We start from the raw sequence: 24,445 nt of genomic DNA on the forward strand, positions 1-24,445 counted from the left end.
TTTACTTTGGTTGAGTTGGGCCTGTGAGCCCCAGGAAGCAGAGCACAGGGGGCTCTTATTCCCAACTCTACACCCAGGGCCCGCTGCAGAGCCTGGCACAAACAGCCACTCCATAAATAATTGTGGCTGCTGACCTCCTTCGCCTCTCCTTCTCTGTCGACTCCCTGAGCGGCTCAAAGATCCCAGGGGGATGAAGACCGTGCCTGCCCGCTGGAGCCCCTGGCTGGGGGGTGGTGTATGGGTGGCGGGGACAGGACTAGCCTCCACTGCCTCTCAGAGGCTGCCGGCCCGTCTCTGTTGCGGCTAGTGGGGATCCCACTGTGGCAGGTGGGCTGGCACCAGAGCCACCCAGGGCTCCCCGGAGCAGCCGAGGCCTCCGGCCCAAGCCCAAGTCCCAGCCCCACTCGGTCTCCTTCCAGAACTGGACTCGCTCCCCCTGGGGGGTCCTGGACACCAAGGACCACGCTCAGCTGTGCTGGTGACACAAAAGGCCTGTGACCCCATGGAGATGCAATTTGTAACGCATGCGCAGCCCCTGATGGGACCACATAACAGGCTGGCCAGTGGGTTGGCAGGCCATGGAGGGGGCTGGAGGGGGCTGCACGGGCTGGCCAGAGTCTGGGGGATGAGAAGGGGCTGGAATCCCCTGGGAGGAAGTCGGGGTGAAGGGGAAAACAGAAAATGAATACAAGAGGGGCGAGAAAGTAGGCCGGGGGAAGGGGAGGAGAGGGTGGCAGAGGCCCAGCAGCAGGGAATATTCTAGGGGCAACCACTGACATGAAGGCAGAAGAGAAAGGCTGAGGACTTGGGGGAGGCACGGAGAGAGGTGCTGGAGGAGAGGCAGGAGGAGGGACAGCAATGAGCGGCCTCAGTGGAGCCCCCAGCCGTCCGGGGTGGCCGCAAAGCCCCGCCCTCGGGAAGTACGGGAGCCCCTTCTGCAGGACCGCGGTGCGCTGCTGCTTCAGGCACCTGGGTGGGACTCAGCCCCGGTCACAGGCAGGCCCCCAGCTGCAGACCTCCCTCCTGACATCTGCCTGTCTGTGGGACCACTGCCTTTGGCCCAGGTTCCAGTTGGGTGTCAGGTGCCACCCCAGAGCTGGCTAGAAGCCCTGCCAGCCTCCCGCCCTCCCCCAGGAACCTGGTACTCTGCTCTGAGCCGCCTGCGGGTGGCCATCCCCAGGACCGAGGACAGGAGACAGAGGGCACTTGGGCTGGGACCTCAGCCTCGCCTCCTCCAAGGATGGCGGCGTGTTGCGACCCCCAAGTTGTGTGGCTCAGTGCCTGCCCGCTGGTCTGGCAGGCTGTGGGCACCTGGCCATGCCAGGGGGAGAGGACAGGCCGCAGGCACGGTCTGCCCGGCTGCAGCGTTCTTTCCTGCCCTCTGCTGCTCTCCCAGCACACCAACTGGCTTAGCCCACGCCCGCCATGCCAGCTCCTCCGCCCCCGTGAAGCCCGTAGCCAGCCCCATGCACCCACACCTCTGGGGCAGGGAGGCCCCACAGCAGAGCTGGGGGTCTGAGGCTGCTCAGCTCTGCCCAGCCTTCACGCTCTGCTGGGTCTGAACATCCTGCACTAGGCGACCCTCCGTCCACGCCCGGGGCTGGATCCCCCCTCGGCCACCACTGCTTGCCACGCTTATCGCCCATCCAGCTAGACACAGCTCCTTGCTCCTCGCTCTCCAGAGAAACCCACTCACCCCAAGGAGAAAGATACAACAGGCCAGGACCCTGGGGTTTCGGAGGCAGGCTGCTTCCACTTTCCCCAACTGGAGGCTGCAGCTGACTTACTTCTGTTCTGTGCATGGCGAGGAAAGTGGCTGGGGGGTCCTTGTTCCTCACTAGATGTGTGATGCTGGGGTCCGGCTGCCTGGGCTCGAACCCAGGCTCTGCCCGTCAGGGGCTTTATTATTTATTTATTTTTGGCTGCGCCCCGCAGCATGTGGGATCTTAGTTCCCTGACTAGGGATCAAACCTGTGCCCCCTGCATCGGAAGCTCGGAGTCTTAACCGCTGTAGCGCCAGGGAAGTCCCTCGTCGGGGGCTTTACGAGTTAGACGTTACCTAACCTCTCTGTGCCGCAGTTTCCTCAACAACAAAACGTGCACGTGCACTCAGCAGATTCAGGAACCAACACGAGCTGCCAAAGAGCAAAAACTGAGGGGGAACCCGTAGAAATAACCGAGTTACTTCAGCAACCAAACGACACCAGAGTAAGTTGGTTTCACCCTAAGTATGAGTGTCTCAAGCCATGGGCAGCTAGAACAGCGCTATCTCTGGTCCCCAAGGATTCCCTGGGGGGGGCGGGGGGCGAGGGCTCCCTGACCAGGTCGCTCAATTTAGAATGAGCATCATGGGACCTCAACTACTGGTTTAGTTAAATTCTCCAGTTCATAGGATAATTTTTAGCATGTGGCTCCGCCCACTGGAACAGACCTCAGTAGCATGTAAGTCTGAAGATGCAGGTGAAGGTGCTGTTTTGGGCCTGCCCCTGCCCCCTGGCTGGGGCGCACTCACAGGCGCGTTATGTCACCATGAACATGTGTGTCTCAGACGGGGTTCCCAGAATCACACCACGGTGACATGCCAACAGCCCAGGAACACACACAAGATGCCCAGGCGTGTCAAGAAGGTGTAAGAAGCAGTGCTACCTTTGCTACGGTAATTAATCCTCATTAAAAATTCCTGTGACTAGCAGCACTGCTACCTCAAAGAGAATGATTATTAATAAGAGCAGAGCTTCCTAACGAATCTCAAAACAGACCCTAGAATTTCCTGGCCTCCCCGAGGAGCCTCTGGGTTCCACACCCTGAAGGAATGCTTTTTGCTACCAACTCCAAGGAACAATCTGTCTCACATCAGGAAGCTGGGTGGAAACACCACATCCTCCACGGAAACTTCCGGTTTCGGGCAATGTTTATGCCAATGACAACTGAGGCCATCTGTGATTTCACCTTGATTAAGAACATAAAGACGATAAGATGGACAGAACTCTAAGCACAGCCCTCGGGAAGGCCCCCAGTGCTCCCATCCTCCGGGGTCTGGTCCCTCTCCGACCTGCTGGCGACCTGCCAGCACAGCCCCTCCTCTCTGTCACCAATACTCCTTTTTAAAAAACTTAGGGCACTTACATCTCTGTCTTCCCCGGAGGGATTTCCCAGCTTCCCAGCTGGATGTGGTGATAAGATTCTCTTTTATAGGACACTGCAGCTTAGTAATAAGTAATTACCGTGACAAAAAATCCCATTTTGTGGGCGTGGGGGTTTTTCTTCCCACTCTCTACAACTTTCTTCTACTGGAGCCCAGACTAGGGCCTCTCAGGGAGTCTTGCTGATATTCTGGATTTCCAGATGAGGTACTTCTTGCTCTGACAGGTGATCAGTATCGGCTCCACCCCTCGCTGGCCGCAACGCACCAGGACAACAGCCTCTCTGTGGCCCATCCTTGGATCCCTAGCAGGGACCAGATGTGGGGGACCACGGCTCTGGGCTGCCCTGGAGGGGGCTGAGGTAATCACAGAGAGCCAGAGCCCCCAGGCGGCCAGCTGGGCAGGTGGGGAAACCAAGGCCAGGCCTCGTGGGGCACAACCTGAGTGAGGCCCGGGGCCGCTCGGGTGAGCTCTGAACAAATACCAGAGCCCAAACCGCAGCTGGATTTCTCCTGGTGTCGGGTGACCTGAAGTCATGCCTTGGATGGTTAGAACTCTGAAAAATGCCAGCACGGCTGAGAGGCTGGGAGGAGGAACGCCTGACAACAAGCTCCTCTAATGAATTATAGAGCTGCTGCGTCTCAGAGGGGACCCGGCCCCATGCTCAGCACACTTGGGGTCCAGCCCATGCAGCGGGGAAAGGTTGATGCTTTAATAGAGAGAACGGAATTCTCTTGGTGGAGGTTTTATTTTCTAATTTCCAGTTCGAAAGACTCTCTGTTTCAAAAGCTTGCCTGTTTAAACCCTGCATCTTCATGCGCCGAAAACCACGTCTCTTGTCTTGCTTGATTTCACGTCTTTTGCTCCTGCTCCTGTTATCAAACGTGTGTTGAGACTGAATACACAGCCTACATATGGCACCAAGGCTCACTCATGCGGAAGACCTGCAAGCCCTCGGTGGGAGCCTGCAGGGGAGGCAAGCTCTGACTCTGGAGGCTGGGCCGGAGCCGCCCTGAGCCCCACTTCCAGGGGATGCGGGAGGCTGTCTCACTTCAAAGGTGGTTTGGGACAAGTGGGGTCTTGAACTAAATGTCATTATTTGTTTGGTATCGGTCCTGGACCACCAGAGCTGCGTGTGCTCCTATAACAACGTGTCTCCACAAATAGCCAGGAAATGGCTGGCTAGATCTTTCCCAGTCTGCTGAGACACACGGCCATCTCCTGCAGAACAGCTGCGAAGGAAACTGGGTGTTCAAAGCTTGGCCCAAGGTGCACACTCTGGCTTTCCCACAAACAATTCTACCCATGGTTGATGCCCATTTTGGATGGGTCTGGCTCGGTTGTGGTCTTTTTGCCATCCCGCTGCCCCTACAGAAAGCTCCAAATGCCACCAGTAGAGGACGCATCCACTCAGCTCTGGAGGAATTGGGTACCTTGGCCCCCCCGGTCTTTTTGATGCATTTATCCCAACTATGAGCACTGGTCTGACTCCATCAAGATAACGCCAAGTGTTTGGCATTTTTCGGAGGCTTGCCGCTACTTCCTCTTCACTTGACCCTCCCATTCAACCTGGGGGCATGGTGCTTTTGCCCTGTTTCTCAGAGGAAGAGCCTGAGGATCAGAGAGATGAACTGACTCGCCTAACACAGCCAATAAACTGCGGATTAGTCTCCAATTCTACACTTTACCTATAGAAGCCTCTTCCTGCAGCCCAGAGCATTCTTGCTCTGGCTGAATGGGGCTGGGGGTGGGGCAGATCCTGGCTACTTTAAGTGGTGGGCCCCATGACCACCTGGGAGCTTGTTAGAAATGCAGATTCACAGGCCCAACCTCAGAGATTCCCCAAGGGATTCCTGCGCTCATGGAAGTTTGGGAGGCACTGGGAGGCTGACCTGCGAGGTCCACCCTGATCGTCTGCGACTCAATGACGATGGGGAATTTTGTGAGTCGGCCCTGGCCTGGAATTGGATGCCCGCTGCCTGTGGGTATGGGGGCCCTCTCAGTGGCTCTTGTTGTCACTGGGCTGTGTCCAGGACTGCTCAGACATCACAGGTGGTCCTAGGGAAGGTGCGACCAAGGACCAAGGGCTCCGGGTTGCAGGCTGCTTCCGGCCACCCTCTGCTCCTGACCATGCAGTCAGTCCCTTGTCCCTTCCTCTGCAGTTGCTGACATTTGTCAATTCCTGCTGCGTGGATCTGTGTAAGGGGCCGACCCAGGCACCCAGCAGCCTGGGGACTCAGAGCTGCCCTGGCTCAGCCAAGGACCCCATCTTTGTCCGCCGTGTCCCCAGCTCCTGCTGAGCCACCTCCGATGGCTCTCTCTTTCTTGGCTCCCTGGAGAGCCCAAAGGGGCACAAAAGGACAAGAACCCACCATCCAAAGGCCCAGCTCCACCTGGACCGCTCCTTGTCTCCAAGCAACACACACTTCTGCCATCCTCCCTTCAAAAATACCCATGGGGGAGGCGGTGGAGGAACATGTTCACTTAGGCCTGGCCTGACCCTGACCGTCAGCCTTGGGGTGGCACCCCCTGCCCTCTGCCTCCCATCTCCACATCCAGCCCAGGGTGCAGACCTGGTTCTATGGGAGTCCCCACGCCCTCCCCCACCCCCGCCCCCGGGTCAGGCAGGCCCCGGGATGGCCAGCCTGAAGCTCTCCCGGCTTCACTGTCTTCCCCCTTCAAGCCCCAGGCCTCCCCAAGCAGTCACCCCGACCCTGCAGGTCCAAGCAAAGATTGAGGATGCTAAAGATAAAGAAGGCAGCCCCACAGCGCCGCAGAGGAGGGCAGGTCATAAGGTGTGGGTAGCCAGGGTGGGTGAGGCAAGGTACTGCAGCCCCCCAGCTGGCTCTGGCCAAGCTGGCACTGGGAACTGCAGCCCTGAGAGGCCATGGGGCCTGGGGGAGGCGAGGGAGTCCCCCCTCTGTCCCCAATGCAATGTCCCCACTGATTCCGCATTGGGTGGGATCGCAGGACCCCCGCCCTCCACATCACGGCCAGCAGGCAGGCGGCGGCTGATTTTCTGTGCGCACCTCCCCGTGGACAGCCCTGAGGATTTGGGGACTCAGAGTCGCTTGGCTTCCTGCAGCCCCCCTTGCCAGCCCGAGCTTCCTGCGCAGCCCCGCAGACTGCACAACTCTGGCCCAGCCCCCTCCCCAGTCGGAGCTCCAGGGGCCTCCCTCGTCAGTCCCATCAGGCGGGTGGCCCGCCTTCCCCGAGGCCGGCGCGCGGTCCCCGCTGCAGCAGAGCTCCGCGCCCCCGCCGCCGCCTCCGCGCGGCCCCCAGGCTTTCCCGACCGGCCAGAGAAGGGCCCCACTCCTCGCCCCCGCGGCCAGGCACGAAGTTCCCCAAAGTGACCAGGGCGCCGAGAACCCCCGCCCCCTCCCCTCCGGCTTCCCCCGAGACTCCGCCCGCCGCCCCCTCCCGCGCCTTCGGAAAAGTTGCGAGCGACACCCCAAACTCCAGCCCCCGGCCCCGCGCCGCGCGCGCCGCAGGCGACCCCGCGCTCGGCCGCCGCGCAGGGGCGCAGTTCCCCTCCTCGGCCCCGGCGCCATGACGCGGGGAGCGCAGCCGGGCCCCCGCGGCGGCGCGGAGGCGGCCAAGTGCGGTTGTGGGTGGCGGCGCGGAGCGCACGTGCGCCGGACGGGGGGCCGGGGCCGGGGCCGGGCGGGCCGGGGGCCGCTTACCTGTTGGAGGTAGAGGAAGGCGGGCGGGCAGGGCACGGAGTGCGGGAGCATGCTGCCGGAGTTGGACAGCAGGAGGCAGCCCGAGTTCGCCATGGAGCACAGCATGGGGCGGCAGGGGGGCGCCCGGCGGCCGAGGAAGCTCTGCGCTCGCTGCGCGGCTCGTGCCCTCCGCGCGTCCCTCGGTGTGTGCGCGCGCCCTGCCTCCCGGGCGCCCTCTCGGTCTCCTCCTCCTCCTCTTCCTCCTCCGGCCCTCCCCTCCCCCTCGTGGCGCTCTTTAAGACGGAGGCATGGAAGGAAAGCGGCACGCCTCTGCCGGGTGCTCCCCTGCCCGGGCGGGGACGCTGGAAAGAGCGCGCGCGAGAATATAGCAAAGGGAGGCTATATGCGCGAGAGAATGGATGAGGGGAGCAGGGGAGAGGGAGTCCGTCACTTTGGAGCCACCGGAGCCCTGTCTGCAAAGAGTGGTGCGTGTGCGTGTGTGAGTGTGCGCGTGTGCGCGCGTGTGTAGCGGTGGGAGGGGTAGTCCCTGGCGTACTCCAACATCAAACAGCCCGGCGCGGAGGGAAGAGAATCCGGAACGACAGCACAACAGCGGATCCCACACTTAACCCCTCGCCCGCCGGCGCCCGCGCGGCCAGTCCTCGCACCCTCCCACTGGCCTCCGTTCCTCTCCTCCTCCCCGCATCCAGCGGCCACTCCCGAGTTTGGGGTCTGTGGAATCTCCTTTTGCCCCCGCTCTGTCCACCGGCCGCTGCGGAGAGAAGAAGCCGCTCTGCTGGCTCTGCGGCCCGACCGGAAGGCGCTTCGTCCTGCTTGGCGTTCAGAGAAGCGCCTCTTCTAAGGGAGGCCGGCTCAGTGGCGGGGACGTTGGTGATGTAATGAGGGCATCTACGCAGAGGCTTCCTCGCTAGAGAACGCTTCTCCTGCTGCCCCAGGCTTGGAAGCCCAACTGGAGCCCCTGGGAGCCTCTCCCACCCTCCCGCTGTCCCCCAAGCCCCATTTACACCCCAGGCCTGCCCCAGGCACATGGACTTGTGGACCCTAAATATACAGGGGAGGGGGGCAAGGGGCACTGGCCACAGCTGCGTCCTCCCCTCCCCATACCCAAACGAACACACCGGACTTGGGGTGCACACATCAATGGAGCCGGAGTGCACAGTCGGACCCCTGACCCCAGTCAGCGCCTGACAGAGGTCTTGGCTGTGTCCATACACCACCACTGTGACAGGTGCGTGTGTGTACACACGTGCGTAAGTCTGCAGCTTCACCAGGCACACACCCACGGGCCTGTCACGCGTCCACACTTGCCAGATGCCCCCTGACCAAGCCCAGTTTACCAGGACAAGCCACAGGTGAGCGTGGCTGTAAGAGAGACAGTCTGCCTCTCACTGCTGTTAGAGACAGCAGGGGGACATACCCAAACTCTCGCCCCAACTTATGCATGCTTCCTTCCTTATGCAAATCCCAGACCCCTATTACCAATTCTGGACTCAGCTGTCCTACCTAAAAGGCACCTGTAATTCCTGTGCTCTCACTGTGGAGAGCAAGCCCCACTCTGGAGGAAAGCAGTGCTGGGACCGCCTGGCAGTGGGAAGACCACTGGCTTGGGAGTAAGGTGGAGGCAGCTTCACTTGCTGTGTGATCTTAGGAAAGTTGCTTGTTCTATCTGGGCTTTGGTTTCTGCACCCAACCTGAAAGTTTGGGTGGATGATGTCTGAGATGTAGCACTTGCTGCAGGATGTGTCCATGAGGGCCATTTAGGAAGAAGCAGCAAGGGGTGGGGACGGCGGATGGGCTGCCTCCAAGCAGTTTGGGAACAAGCTCAGCTTGAACAAGGCTGGCAGGTGTGTGCCCCTTGGATGCCCCTCTCTGAGGCACCGCATGTCCCTCGAACGAAACACCTCCTGTTCATCTTCTTCTAAGAAGGAAAGGGGGCTGTGCAACATCTGGCAGGGAGGCAGACAGAAGAAGAAATGAGGGTCAAAGGAGAGATGGCAGTGGGGAGAGCTGACCCATTGTGTTAGGTAGCCATCCTTGCCTGACCTTTTTTTTGGAATCCCTCACCATGCTGACCCCAGGGGTGGCGCTGGCACAGAGTGGGGATGGGGGCAGTTGGCTATGGACTTGCAGAGACCACCCCTGCCTTCAGGCTGGACAGGTTATTAACTTAGCATCCCAGAAGAGGTGCCCCTACAGCCTACGACAGTAACAGGGTGGCCCAGTGCTGAGGCCTGGGGCATCTGCGGCAGGAGCACCCGAATGGGTACAGCATTTGCCAGCAGAGACCTTGCTCTTCTGTGGAGGGTGGCACCCCAGCGTGGCCCGGGCCACAGACCCCGGGGCAGCTCTGCAGGCCGCTTGTGTCTGGAGTTGTGCTGCTCTGCCCTCCTGTTTCAGAAGCCTTCCCTCTCCTTCTGTCCTCTCCTAGCACCTGTCAGTTGTCACTCAGGAATCTGGGCAGCCATGTAGCATTCACCCTCAGCCCTGGGCTCCAAGTCCACCCTGCCTGTGACCCGTTCACTAGCTAATTCACTGTTGTTACAGAGCATCTACTGAGATCAACGCTTTATCCTTCCCATAAGAGGACTTGGGAGTGTATCCTAGACAGTGCCTAACACACAGGAGACACCCTTTGAGTCGACTCTCATGCTTTTTCTTATTGTGAATCCACTGTAGACACTGCACCAGATGCTAGAGCTGTAGAAATAAAATTCTTTGTACTGGAGAGAGCACACCGTCTGGTGGGGAAACCAAGCCAGCAAACCAAGACTGCAACCTACTGTGCTGAGAGCTGTGATAGCCCAGGATAGTGGGAGCTCAGACCTGGGGTGAGCTTAGACCTGGCGTGTGGTCAGGGAAGCTTTCGTGGAGGGACTCCTGAGCTCAGTTATTGACCCTTAGAAAACCAGGGTGGTGGCTAATGCCAGCCTCGGTTTCGGTATTGCTTCCAGCAGCCTCGCACCTGGTCTTCAGTGGGCATCTCAGCGTAGCCACCTGCCTTCAAGCCTCACCTCCAAAGATTGTCAGGCCTAGAGAGCGTGTCTAAACACCCGTCTCCATCAGCCACCTAATCACACTCGGGCTCCAGCAAGACTGAGAACAGCAAAACAGAATAGAAAGAAAACTTCCAGAGAAAGGATCTGAACAACATGTGTGTTGGGCTTATTTCTCAGGACGGGGCTGCGTGCCCACGGCCTCCTGCGCTGTGTCCTGGACTTGTGACTTTCACTAGGAGCCAATGACTAAATGGCAAATTGAAGAGGCCTCGGTGCACTGGGCGGGGGGTGGGGGTGCCTTTTGGGGGAGGTAAGGCCATGGAACAGCTAAATAGCCCCCCCAACCCCCGATCACTTCTCGGCCTCCCCTTCAAGAGTTGAAGTGTCAGGAGGGCAGGGAACTTGCTGGCTGGTTCACAGCCTCATGCCAATGCCCGGAGTAGCTCCTGGCAGGGATGAGTCTGGTTGCCCCTGTTCCCACCCCCACCCCCAGCCCGAGGCTCAGCTCGTCCCAAAGGTGAGTCGACTATAGCTGCTGGAGGACCTAGGAAGCACAGGCACTGAGAGGGCTGGGCCAGGTTGCTGCAGAAAGATCAGTGCCCCTGGGCTGTATGTCTGGATCGTGTCAGGACCATTCCTTGTCTGCGGTCTGGAGGAGAAAGGGGAAGAATGCTCTGCGCCCCTCCAAGTGCTCCTGGGAGGCCCCCAGTGGCACGGACCACGTCTAATGTGATTGTTTCTGAGTCTGTGCCATCCTCACCCAGAACCTCCAGTGCCTGGTGCAGAGGCAACACATTAGGCTGTGGGGTACAACGTTCTTCAGATCCCCTGGACTCCTCGCAGCCCTCCGGAGCCCCTGGTGTCTCCCGGGCTAGGGTGGGCGGCCCTGAGTGGGAGGGGGCTGCCCGGGCGCCCAGTGCTCGGCTGCCCCCGCTTCTGGGGCGAAGGGAGGCTGCGAGCTGGGAAGAGCTGTCAATCCGGTGCTAATATTCACTACTTAAAAAAAGAGCCAAGGAAAAAAATATCCTATTCGCCCTGAATCTGAGAAGGGCCTTGTTAGGGAGGCAGGAACTGAGCTGTAATTATTTCTGTGCTCCTGGGCACCACTATAAATATCAGGCAAGGAGGCACCTCAAAAGGTCCAGATGGTTCCAAGGCTTTGGAGATCTCCTGGCTCCTTCCTGCCCCCACCCTGTGTCACCTTCCCTGGAGGAGGCCCTATTGGGGGTGCAGGCGTTGCCCCCTCTCCCGCACCCACTCTGGGCAAGCCTGCCTGCGAGATCCAGGCCCACAGCCTTACACTCTCAGTCTCTCTGCTGTGCACCTCTGTGAAATGGGGACACGGGGTCTCCCTGGGAGAGCATGTGCCAAAGTGTTTTAAATGGTCTGTGTTTTTAACAAAGGTGGCGGTTTGGTGGCCAAATGATTCGGGAAAGTGTTGCCTAACTCAACACCACCCCCAATCCTTTGGGAATTCCAAGGCTGCTCCTTGGCAGATTCCAGCAAGAAACAGGAAGCCCTGCAGTGCCTTTAGGGGAGGATAGGTTGGGGGTTAAGTTACTCCTGGGCCTGTGCCTCTTTCCCCTTCTGAGCGCCCAGGCTGGCATCCTCAGGCTTCACCCACACAGGGAGAGCAGCGTGGAACTTGGCAAAGGCTCCCCAAGACAAGGAGTGAGCTCACCGTCTCCGGTGGCAGCCGGGCCATAATCTACAAAGACAGTGTGCTCTGTGCTTCCAGCGGAGCCAGAGCTCTCTGCCCCAGTGGTGGGGTGTTTGGCACAGGCTTGGGCATGAGCGCTGGGGGACCAAGGAGTCGGGAGCAGCAGAATTGTACACGGCACCTCCACGGTGGAGTCGGCGAGGGTGGCCATGGCTCAGGGGGCAGAGGGTGTGCGTGAGGGGGCATGGGGTGACCCAAGAAGCATCTTTTTTGTGAGCCAACCAGATGCCCACATCACCAGCTGAACACTCTCCCAGGGGAATTCATGCCCCATTTCCACAGATAAGGGAACAGGAGTAGAGTCGGGGGCCAGTTCCAAGCTCGGGGCTGCTCGGGGTGCCTCCAACACCCTGACACCACTGGGGAAACGTCAGGTTGAGCACAAGAAGAAGCTCTTAAGTCATCATGTAAAATGTAGGGACCCCCCAGATTCCCTGAAGGCGGTGGCTTCCCTAACTTGGGCGTGGGGACCGTTTCTGCTTCATCCTGGTGTGTCCTATTCTCCCAGAAGGGCAGGGGAGTTGCCAGAGAAGCCCCTGCAAGGACAGGATGGGAGTGCGCTCCCCGGGCTGACCAGGCCACGCTGGAGGCATCCAGCAGAGGGCCCACTCACACCAGCCAGAGCCTCCCCTTTGAAGTCAGTCCTATAAAGAGGGGCCACCCCACCCCTGGGCCCTTCTGCATCCCTGAGCCACCAAGTGCCACCAAGTGCTTTCCCAACACAGAGGGAAAGTCAGTCCCAGCCCAGGCTGCCGTGGCCAGCACCCACTGTCCAGCTCAGCAGGGACACCCCTACCCACTGGTCCTGTCCCCTTGGCCCCAGCAGAGACTGCAGCAAAAGTAAAAATCAGCCTGCAAAGGAAGTTTATTTATCTGTTTAATTAAGAGGCGTTTGCCAGCCACATTCGGGTCCATCCGTCTCACTTACAACCATGTCCCGGCAAAATTAAACATAATAAATATACGGAGACTGAAAGCAAAGGGCACACTTGAGATATATGGGCAAAGCCAGAAGTTGCACAGGGTTGCAGTTATAAGCACATCTTTCTTTGGCAAGTTCCTCTCCCCTCGGGGCCTGGGAGCCAGAGGAATGCTCTCAGAGAAGGGCTGTGGGTGCCATTCCTCCCTGCTTTTTCCACTCAGCACTGTTGCCAAGCTTTATTTATTTTAAATGAGCCCCCAGGACTTCTCCCTTCTGCTCTTCTGGAGAGACGGGGAGAGCTCAGCACAGAGCAAAAGAACATCTGAAATCAGCCAGCACTGTGATGTTCCACCTCGGGGCTTGGTGGGTAAGAGGCCTCGGCAGCTACAGCCCTGGAAAGCTCTTTGCAGGCTTCTGCTGCATCTGGGCCACGAGCTCCTGGCAAGGAGGCGGCCTGGGCTGAGAGAGACTTGGAGAAACAGATCTGTGCTCTTTGGTGTGGCCCAGCCACCATTCAGGACGCTGGCCCCAGAACCCACAGAAGCCAGAGGAGGGAGAAGGGCAGAATATTTTTTAAAGTCTCAAGAGCCTGACTGTTTGCTTAAACTTCTCGGGAATGAGAGTGTACAAAGGGAAAAAGTGGTGATTTATTATCATTATTGATTGCTAACTGTAACAATACCTTACACTGGCTCGGTGCTTTCCTAACCTTTTCATCTCATTTGATCTTCACATTGTAGACGAGGAAGGTAGAATGATGCCCACTCGGTTTATGGTGACACTTGCAGGATCACAGAGGAGGCCCAAGGTCACACAACTAGGGAGAGGCAGAGTTCAGGCTGGAAAACAAGCCTCCTGGTCCACAAACTCACACGAGCCTTCAGATTCCCTTCCACGGCTGTGCTTGGCTCATGTGCTCCGCTAAGCACCCTCATCACTAGCCTTTGGCTTTCTCTCCTATCAGGATCAACCCCAAACCAAATCTGTTAATGTAATCGTCATTTGCAGTAGCTTGGGCATTTACTACTCACACTGCCTCTCAGTCTGCACGGCAATTATCTTGAATTTCCTCTTTCTCATTAGGAGGGAGGTCGCGAGAACTCAGTAGGGTTGCTGAACTCTATGATGAAGCCAAGGAGAGAAGCTGCCACTGGACGGAGGAAGCCCTTCTGCAGGGTTCCTAGCTGGTCTGCCGTGAGATGCTCAATTTCCTGGATCGTCATCTCACACTCTTGAGCCTGGCCCACCACCTGAGCTCTCCAGTCCCACCTAAATCTGGGCGTATCTACTTGGCTCCCTGTGCCAACACTGTGAGTGTCCACAGAAAAGAAAGAGTCCTGAGAGGCACAGGAATTCTGTATATTTGCTTGGAGATGAAGATGCCAGCTCTGGCTGGCTCACCAATGAAATGCCCTTGGATGGCAGAGTCCCCAGTGCAGACATGACTGACGACAGCCTCTGCTCACACTAAGGCAGGGCTCATGTTACAGGTTTATCACCAGCAGAGGCTGTGGGACCAGAGAAACCTACATAACTCACAGCTCCATGCAGACCCCCTGGGGTGGCCCACCTGAGCGCTAAAGTTGCCCTCGGCGCCCCTACCTGCTGCCTTTCAGCACCAGGGACAGCGCCAGCATCGTGTTTCTCTCTGGTCACTACCCCCGCAGCGAAACACAGTCCCTGGAAGGGAGAGGCACACTCACAGGCACAGGCAATGGAGTTGGAGGGGACATGGGGATCATAGTGTCCAGCCCTCTGCCTTCTAGCTGGCAGTCACTGAAGCTTTCAGGGACTGGTACTTTTTTGCTTTTTTTCTTGAAGTACGCCACGGAGGGAGACCTGGACATCTCTCTGGGGAGCTTGTTCAGATCTTTATCACCTTAGCTGTCAAGAAATTCTGCCTTGTGTCTCACACAAACCTTTTCCACCTTAATTTTATTCAAAGGGGAAAAGCCTTGAAGGAATTCCAAGGGGGAGCTTGGACCAGTCAGCTGAAGCCACTGTCACCTCCTCTAATGCCCAAGAGGGACTGGGAATCACCCACCAGAACTTGTAGAACAAGGCTGTGTGCTCCAAGGAAGAGGCCCAACAACAGCCCCGCACGCTTCAGGGTGTCGGGAAGGGAAGCCTGTAACCTTGACATTTGGGGATCTCCCATTGTTGCGACCAGCATGAACTTGTGTCAAGTTCAATTAGAATTGAACTGAAGACACAAAGCATTGAGGGTCCCTAAGCAGAGAGCCACGGAAAGGGGTCAAGGCGTGTTCTTTCATCCATAGTGGATGGGTCAGAGCTGCCTAGGGTAGAGGCAGCAAGGGCCCATTCCGTGCTCCCTGCCTCTTCAGAGACAGCAATTGAAGTAGCTGGACTCTGCACTTTGCCATCAGTTAAAATAAATCTTACTTAACAGAGAAACCAGTGCCCCTTCCTTCAGCCTTGGTTGAGGAGAGGCAACAAAGGGACAGACCCAGGAAGCCCTGTAGAGAGGGAGTGACAATCAGGGGATAGTCTGGGCCCAAGGACTGTGAAAGTCAGGTCCTCCAAACTCTGAACAAATCTGAAAGATTCTGGGTCAAACATCTGCTTATAGCTTCAACCAGTTAAAAAGCAACGTCAAGGCTGCAAAGAGCAGAATGTGAGGGGGCTGGCACCGGCTCTTCCTCTGCCCCTTCCTGCCCCATAAAGCCAAAGAAGTATCTCATTAAAAGCTCATTAGGAGCCTGAGGCCACAAAGGCCCAGAGAGGCAGTGCTGTCCTGGCAAAGTGCATGGCCTTGGGGAGGTAGGTGCATTGTGTCAGGTGGCCAGTGCCAAGCTGCAGACAGGAATAGAGAGAGGGAACATGGAGGTGGCTGGTGCTGGGAGGTGGGCATTGGGTGCAGGAGGCTCTTCCAGTGAAGTTTCATAGGAGCTGAGCTTGTCCCAGGACTCATAGGGGTGGTGACATGCCTGTCTGCCAGGAAGCAGAGGAACAGAATTTACCTGCAGACTCTCTTCCCCTTACCCGCAGGGTGACAGAGGCCAAATATGTGCTCTTTCTCAGGCTTTGAGGAGGTGAGCCAGGGTGAGGAGGGAGGGGAAGGTAGGACCCTGGCTAGCATCAGCCCTGCCTGGCAGCTCAAAACACACCAGGAAAGATTCATGAATTGGTGCCCACTGGAGGATAGTGCAGCAGAGAAAGGGGCCTTGGATGCTGCTTGCTTCTTTAGATTCCCTAAAGTTTGCCAAGAGAAGGGAAGTGGGACATCTCTGGTGGAGCTGAGGGGGTCTTAGACGTGAGGCTATTCTGGGGCCCCTACCCTTGCTGGCTTCCCATCCTTCCACTGCCTCTCACTCCTGGAGGGGGAAGCCTTCCTCCTTCCTGATCTACTCTAGCAGTGGGGTCCAGTGCTGCTTTGGCATCGACACAACTGTAAAGTTCCAAGGCATGAGGTTTCTGAGAATTCACTGGCAAGGATGTTTGGGGGAAGTTGGCAGCCAGCTGAGGGCCCTGTGCTGCTCTTAGCAGCTCCCAGCCTTTCCTCCCGCTGAGAGTTGCTGCATTAGGATGGGTTGTGTGTGTGTAGGGGGGGAGCCGTCTGTTCCTTTTCTTACTTCCCTAGGATGCTGTGACTTTTGATTCCTGCTTGATTAATACACAGCCAACAGAGACTGTATTTAAGGCAGCTTTAATTCTCTCAGGTCACCAAACTCGGAGCAGCAAAGCTGCAAGGAGCCAGCCCTGCAGTAGATCAAACACTGGGACCTTCAAATCGCTCCGTGGCCCAATTTCTCATCGCTGCTGCCGCCTGATAACCCTCCCAGCCTGGAGCCAATATCTCCCTCTTCCAGGGGTGGGGACAGGGACTGGACGTGGAGGTCCATGGCTGCAGCCCTCCTGGAAGCCGGGAAGGAGAGCTGGAAGCACTCAGCACTTCAACCCAGCAAGAGCGAGCCCTTCAGCACCAGGGACAGCTCCGAACCCCCCACCCCCACCCCGGGGCGTCCAGTACTGCTTACACCCCTGACTTCCTGAGCCAAATGCAGATGGGTGGGTGTAAAGGACCTCACTGCTTGGCTGCAGGTGGCCAGTGGCTAGCCCTGCTGATGACCACCTTTCACCAAAACATCCACCCCAGCCAAATAAATCTCACCCTGCAAGTTTTCACCTGCACAGTCTACCTTTAAGGCTTCCTCTAGATCCAGCTTTTTTCTTTCTTCTTCTTTTTTTTTTTTTAATAGTGTAAGGTGTTTTTTTTATTAATTTATTTTTATATTTTATTTTATTTTTTTGGCTGCGTTGGGTCTTCGTTGCTGCGCGCGGGCTTTCTCTAGTTGTGGCGAGCAGGGGCTATTCTTTGTTGCGGGGCGCGTGCTTCTCATTGCAGTGGCTTCTCTTTGTTGCGGAGCACGGGCTCTAGGCACAAGGGCTTCAGTAGTTGTGGCTCGCGGGCTCTAGAGCGCAGGCTCAGTAGTTGTGGTGCACGGGCTTAGTTGCTCCACAGCATGTGGGATCTTCGAACCCGTGTCCCATGCATTGGCAGGCGGATTCCTAACCACTGCACCACCAGGGAAGTCCTAGATCCAGCTTTCTTATTCTCTGACCACCTCCCCAAAGAGAAGCAGGCTGTTCTTAATTAGGACTACCTAGCCCATCTCCCTGCTGGTCCCCAGTGCCTGGAGCTTCTGCGGGCCCAACAGTTTCCCTTCTGGCTCTACCTCATGCCCTCCCAACTTGTGTCATTAGCATCTCCTGAAAGGCAGGCTAATTTCTCTGCTTAGCACCTGGGTGTTCACTTGTTTGGTGGGGGTCAGGGGGGAATCCTGTGTGGCTGCCATTTCCTCCAAAACGTCTTTTATAGACCTGGTCTGTGCTGCGATTTGGGGAGGCACACGGAGCAGTGCAATGCGGGAAGATTACGCTCGGAAGCCGGGCTTGTAAATTACCTCCCAGTGGGGGCAGGGAATGTGCTTGTTCACGGAGAACCCAGTGCGCACAGCCATTCTCATTGAAGAGCAGGATCTTCCTGGATCAGACTCTGATCAATCCTTGCTGCCACCAATACACCACATATTTGGAAGAAATGTTTGCATCGAAGTTGAGGAAGCCCCAGACTTGCCTTCTCATGCTTACCCCACTGCTGTTTTATTAGGATTTTTCTCTAGACCTAGCCCCCATTGGATTTAGTCCCCCTACTCCGCCTCTATCCACTTAAAAATATCGTCTATAGATTTTCAAATCATTGCTACACCTTCTAAGAGAAGGATGCAGTGGTTAAAAATTAACAGCAAATTTATAGGAATTCTATACGGCAATTACAGAATTATAATGAAGTGGCTGCCACTTGGCCAAGTGTGGGTAATTGGAAATCCACGCTGGGAGACTAGAATCTTTACTGTATTGGAATTGTATTTTTGAGAGTAAATGCTGTGGAGAGGGTCAATGGAGCCTTGAGCTGCCCGGGTTCTCTGGAGAAAAGAGTGGCTGGCTCACTGGCTGTTTGGGGGCAGTTTAAAAGGAGGATCCCTTAAGCTGGCACACAGGAAGGTAGGTAGGAGTTCTGGGCTAGGGGCGCAGCCCTGATGCCTCCCAGTTTGATCTGGGGAAGGCAGGTGAGAGTATGAAGGAAGCTGTGACCAGCAGAGGGAAAGGGATCACTGAGATGGAGACGGATAGAAGGCAGCACTGGAGAAAGCCGGTGTTCTATCTGTCTGGTGGGCTAATTCTCCTCAAAGAAAATTGGTAAAAAAAAATCAGATGGATCACTTTCTCATGAAGACGTCAACTTTGCCCAATTGCACACGGTGCAGCCCTTATTCCCGTACTTGCTATGGCAGAAATGGACTTGGGCTACTTTCTCCTTTTTGCGTCTCTTTAAGATCCCAGGCACCCAGATGGTCCAAGGTGGGTTGTAATAAGGAAGCTCTGATTCTGAGAAAGGGAGTTCTACCAGGAATTTAGGTACAAATTGCCTCCTGGTTCTTCAAGAGTTTTCTCTAGACCTGGTGCTGTCCAACACAGGAGCCATTAGCCTCTGTTGGTGCAAAATACAAGCCAGATTTTGAAGACTTGGTACGATAGAAAGAATGAAAAATAATTTGTGTATCCAATTACACATTGAAATGATACTTTGGATATATTGGCTTAAATAAAGTATATTGTTAAAATTAATCTCACAGGTTTCTTTTTACTTTTTAAATGTGGCTGCTGGAAAGTTACACATGGTCACGTGGTTTGCACTATAGTTCCACCAGGTGACACTGGTCTTGAGCAGCGGCACGACGTCTTTGCACTCAGCCCCCGCACCGTCCACTCATTGCCTGCAACAGTGCCTGGCCCATGGTGGGATGCCCGCTGGGTCTCTTCTTGTGGTAGTGTCCAGAGAACACAAGTCTGCACTGGCAGAAAGCACGCACTGATCCCCCCTACCCCAAACACAGACGTCCAGCAACAGGGTCTGCTCCATTTAAATCTCTTTGTGTTGCTCGGCTTCCATTTATTCCGTCCTGATGTCTGGGACTGGGTCTTGTCATTATGTCCTGCAAGTGCAGCTGTACAAGCCCAGAGGCCAATGGTGGTGGTAGTGGGCTGGCTTTTCTTCTTATTCTCCCCTCCTGCCCAGGACAGGACAAGGAAACTTAGCACTCCAAGACTTCTCAGCTTTGGAGCTTAGCTCATGGCTGGTGCTTCTGCCTCCTGACCTGCACTGGGAAAAAGCATCTCAGCAGCCAACTCCCATGCGGCTGAACTTGTTTGTATTTGGCTCCTGGGTGAGCATATTGATTTTCCTTTCCAGTGTATTGTGAGAGGCTTCGGAAATTCCATTCCAGTGATACAGGGCAGGGCAATAATTATCATCATCATCGAGTGCTTTGGACAGATCAGATCTCAGGCACCTAGATTACCCTCAGCTTCATTCTATGCCCCAGCCCCCTTGAAGGCAGGGAGAAAGATGCATATCATTCTTCCCATGTCATCAGATGAATAAGATGAAACACAGAGAGCAGAGGAGTGTCCAGGGTGGAGAGGGGAACCAAAGGCTTGGAGTCACCCCCTCCTACCTGGGGAAAAGAAGCAGAGCTGAGCTTCTGGGAAGACTGTAGTCCCAGGTCTCCTGCTTTCCACCACACACGTGGCCTCAGCATTTGCAGAACCCTCCACCAGCAGGAAGTGGTACACACTCAGGCTTGGGAGTCACCCCAACCTGGAAGCAAGCCCATTTCTGCCCTGACCAGCCACGAAACTCGGAGCAAGTGATTCAACATCTTGAGCTGTACTTTCTGCATCTATAAGAATGGGACACAATACCTCCCCCAAGCACTGTGGGATTCAAAGACATTCTGTATACAAAGGAGCTGGCACACGGTAGATGCTCAATAAATCATGTTAATTAATTCAACAGATATCTATTGAGTGCCTCCAAATGCTGGGCTTTGTTCTGGGTCCCTTGTCTCTGCAGCAGCCAACTGAGACATCCAGTGAAGTTGCCTTTCTCTCCACCTCAACGGACCGAATTTGCCCTGATCACCTCCTGAGCCTTGGGACAGGAAGAATCGTTAACTCTCAATTATATATGTAAATGGAATGGAACATTCCTCTGATAATTCAGAAAGAGCAGAGAGTCCACAACTAATTCTTATTTGAATTTGAAATGCATTCTGCTTATTTTTGCACTGGATTTACCTTCCTAATTACTGTTTGTTCTGGTTTATGCTCAAACTTGTTTACATTCTCAGAGCTCACATTGGTTGGTGGTGAGAAGTGTGTCCCAGAATTATGCTGGGACCACCAGGCAGAAACCAGTCACAGACTATCCCCCAGGGTGGAATAACACCTACTGAAAATGGAGCAGTGGGCACTGGGGGCTCCTTCCTGGTTTCTGCCAAGAGGGATGATGGAGGACACCTTAATTTCTGTTTCAAGTCTTCTGCACATCTGGGTGGCTGGGCATGGTGATGCAGAGGCCTGGGGGCCACACTGAATCCCATGACCTGTGTTTTCTCTCCTGGGGACGTAGAATAGAGATGAAATGCTCCTCCACTTACAGCTCTCCTTTGGGAATGTCCACATCTTGTTCTCTGTCTCTGTCTGGGCTTCTCTCTCTGTGTGTCTTCCCCTTCATGTCTTCCTGTCTCTGTGTGTGTGTCTCTCCATCACTCTCCACACCTTCCTCTACTGGTGCTATTTTGAGCACTCTTCTCCCCAAGGCAAACCAGGATACAGATATTTCTTTCAATAGACATAACTTCCATGAAGCTGGAAGTGGGGGGACCCGTCTTCCCTTTAGAATCGTGAGCTTTGGTGGCCAAGGGGGTTGTAACTAAATGGACACCCCTTTTTATGGCCACCCCACCTCCCCTTCAGGGCAGGCAGAAAAAGAGAAAACACAATGATTTCGTGTTTCCATCATTTCGTGCTATCGCTCTTCCGCCTACGCCTCCCCCTGTCCCACATAGAGCTCCAGGCATGGAAGAGGGGTCCTGCACCTACACGAGGCAACCAAGACAACATGCAACCATAACCTTGGCACCTGCTTCTGATTTCCTCAGCCTGCCGAGTGATTTCACCATCTGAAGGTCTTGTTCTGTGTCAGGAGAGTGTGGGATGGGCTGTCATCTCACAAGTGCTATGAGGGCAATGCTCGGTCCTTCTCTATGCTGGACCAGACCAAAAGGCAAACTCCCTGAGGGATGGTTGCTTCCTGAAAGCCCTCTGCCCTGGTCATGCCAGCCTCCTCTCCATCCACGCAGGCCCAGGTGCACCAGGCAGGAGGTTGACTCAGACGCCTTTGCAGCTCTCAAGGGCCCAGTGCTAAGGCTGCAGTGAAACACTGACATTTGTGTTCTGCACGCCAGCTCGCAAAGTGAGTTCCCATACGTCACTTCAATGTGCCTCTCACATCCCTGAGAGACGGACGGGCACAGCGGGGGGAGACTGAGGCTCAGAAAAATGAGACACCTCCGCCTCCATGCATCGTCCAGGCCTCAGGCCACTCTGCTATGATTTTTAGGGATGCCAGAAAGCCCCTCCATACCTATAAGCTTTCCGAAGCTGAATATTGTGCATTTTCCAGTGGTAAGAAGCAAACCCACTCCCACAAAGATGTTGAGAACACGAAGTCTACAGTTCACTCGTGAGACTGTTAACTGAGAGCTGGTTCTCAGGGAGAGGAGGAGGAGGCCTGAAAAACACTGGCCAGTAGCAAAGCCAGCGGGGGCTGTCCCCATGGAGTGAAACTGCACAGAGAAGGAGGCCACCAAGGTAATGGGGTGGGGTCCGGCTGGCTCACCCTATCTTCTCTGGAGACAGACAGGGTGGCAAGGAGCTGTCAGAAAAGGAAACTAGTGGTCCCTTCTGCAGCCAGGCCCCTTTTGGGGGGGGTCTCTGCTAGGCACCATCCCTGGAAACTGGTGGGAAGCAGGCCATGCCTCTCAGGTGGGCTTCGGCCTCCTCTGCCACACCCTCTCTCTCACCTCGTCCTATAGCTCTCACGCATTCAGCCCTCCCCCAGCAGGTGTGGGAACGAGAATCAGGGCAAGGTCCCGACTCCTCTGCTCTCCACCCCACTGTGATGAGCGGCAGATCTTGGGGTTCTCCCCAGGGAGGGAGATTAGCCCAGGTGAGAGTCAAGGAAGAGGTCAAGGCCAGACATCTGTAGTTCTCAACACAATAGTAGACCTTGAGATGTCCACGACCTCTGTGGTGAGAACGGGTGACCTAGAACAGCCTGGTTTGGTCCCAGTTCTGAAAGTAATTAGATGCTCTTAAGTAAGTCTCTAAAGCTTCAATTAAAATTAAATAAAAGTAAAACTCCAGTTCCTCCATTGCACCATATTTCAAGTGCTCAGTGGTCACATGCAGCTAGTGGCTTCTGTGTTGAATGCTGACATAAAACATTTCCATGGTTGCAGAAAGCTCTATTGGATGGTCCTGTTCTAAAGCTTTCCTTATCTGTAAAACGGGAAGAAAAGTACCCTAACTATTGCCCAAGGCTCGGTGAGATAGCAGATGGCCAAAGCACAGTGTACCAATTGTAAACAAAGTGGCCTCATGGTTTGTACCCAAGCTGCTGGTCTGCTGGGAACGGAGAGAGGCATGGGAAGGCCCTTGGAGAGTGGCAAGCCCACAAGACACATGCTGTTTGCCATGGCCAATCCCAGTGGGTCAAAGGATGAGGTAGCAGGGGAAATTCAAAGCCCTCTCATCAACTGGCAGATGTGGTGGGCACCAGCCATGTCACTCATGCTATCTCCCCGTCTAACAGCAAATATAAGGAAACGAAGAAATGAACCCCACAGACAGAGCCACACGACAGGGACTGTCTCCACCCAGAGCCGAGAGGGTAAGAGGTGCCCCTGGGAGGGCGACCGTGTGGGAGGAGAGTCCGGTGGATCCACACATCTGGCTCCTCTCTGTACCAGAGGCGGGGCTGTGGGAGGGATGCCTCGGCAGGAGGGGCCATGAGGTTTCACAGGGCACGTTCCCAGGGAGTCGCTGAAGCCAAGAAAGCTTTGCTGGGCTGGCAGAAACCCACACATCAACTCAATATAAAAAACAAAAGGGAATGTTGCACAGAGAGCAAACCTTTGCTGGGGAAGGGGACAACACCTGCCCTAAGAAACTGACCTGGTGGATGCGTCTGAGACCCCTGAGCCCCCACCTAACGCAGAGACAAGTCCCAGAGGTCCCTTCCTCAGGCCATATCGGGGCGGGGGGGGGGCAAGCAAAGGAAGCCATGCATCCTTGGGAGTCTCTGGAAGTGGGCAGCTGGGCCAGCCACGTCCCGATGCCCCCAGGATGAGCCCATCCCTCCTCGCCAGTTCTCCATTGTCCTCAGCTCCTTCTCCATCCATTCCCACACACGTCTGTTTTCCACAAGACCCCTCTTCCCTCTCTTTGTTCTTTTAAAACATCACCTTCTCTTTCCACAAAACAAAAACAGAAAGTGACATGTATTGATAAAACTGTCGGGACCCAAGTCAGCTGTAAGCTGAGCAGCAGAGGTGGCCCAAGTGCTGCCCTAATGAGGAGCTCTTCCTTCCCACGCAGGGGTGTTCTCACCTGTTGTCCAAGTTGGAACAGATCTGCCCTTTGGGGCTCCAAAGTTAATGGGCCGAGAGAGGGAATTCTGGACACTTTTATAGGGAATGTGGGGGAGGCGGGTGGAGTGAGAGAGATGGAAAGAGGGAAATCGGGGGATGTCTTGCTTCCTGCAGTGCGAGCGATGGCAAACTCTGCTGGAATACAGAAAGCCAAGCTTCCTACCAGGAGCACAAGTGGGATTTTCAGGGGATTGTGGGCTGAACAGGGAGCCCAGGCTCCCCCAAGCCGCTGTCCCTGGTCCTGAACGTGCCTGCTGGCGAGCGGACGCTTCTCCCAACCCTGGCGAGGCACTGGTGATCTCTGTGCATACTCTCAAGAGATTTTCCCTCATTTCTCTCTCCCCCTCCCTCCCTCTCTCTCCCCCTCCCTCCCTCTCTCTCCCTCTCTCTCTCTCTCTCTCTCTCTCTCTCTCTCTCTCTCTCTCTCTCTCGTTCTTTTGGTATTTTCCAGGACGCATACAATGTATCTGCAAGTCTCACAGTTTTTACAACTATAAACCCCTCCCACCCCTTGGAGACACTGGAGGTGGAAGCCCTGCCCTCCATGCCCCGCAGTGCTGTGCTCATCTCTCTGCCTCCTCACCCCTGCCCACATGCTTCCTTTCCCCCACACTTTCCCGACTCCACCCGAGGCTGGGCGAGACTGACGAAGAGCCCGGGGCAGACTTGGGCAAACTTCCTTAAAAGTTGCCTTCAACTTTCAGACCTCCTCTTTCTACACCTCCTTCCCTGCAGCAGACAACCCAAGTGCTTGGCTTATGCCACCTCCTCTCTAGAGCATCTGTCTCATCCTCCTCCTCCTGCCTGCTTCACCGGGAGCTGTCACAATCCTGGGGTGATGACACATGTCTCAGTAATATCAGCAGTCATTACTGGGAGAATACCCTAGGTCCCCTGGGT

The 24,445-nt window shown here is 55.7% G+C and overlaps 1 protein-coding gene across 14 annotated transcripts in view; it reads right to left on the reverse strand.

Annotated features, from left to right (window-relative positions):
- RBFOX3 (RNA binding fox-1 homolog 3) overlaps nucleotides 1-24,445 on the reverse strand; it is a 448,464-nt gene that overhangs the window by 73,552 nt on the left and 350,467 nt on the right. The window contains exon 1 of one of the 14 annotated variants that reach the window (XM_036837417.1): nucleotides 6,827-7,277. The exons of the other annotated variants lie outside the window; for them this stretch is intronic. Within the exon in view, the coding sequence (XP_036693312.1) occupies nucleotides 6,827-6,931 (105 nt within the window). The 5' untranslated portion in view covers nucleotides 6,932-7,277. Of the gene's footprint in view, nucleotides 1-6,826; nucleotides 7,278-24,445 lie in introns of those variants that run through there. 14 annotated transcript variants of the gene reach the window in all.

This window comes from Balaenoptera musculus, chromosome 20, assembly GCF_009873245.2.
Source record: "Balaenoptera musculus isolate JJ_BM4_2016_0621 chromosome 20, mBalMus1.pri.v3, whole genome shotgun sequence".
NCBI lineage: Eukaryota > Metazoa > Chordata > Mammalia > Artiodactyla > Balaenopteridae > Balaenoptera > Balaenoptera musculus.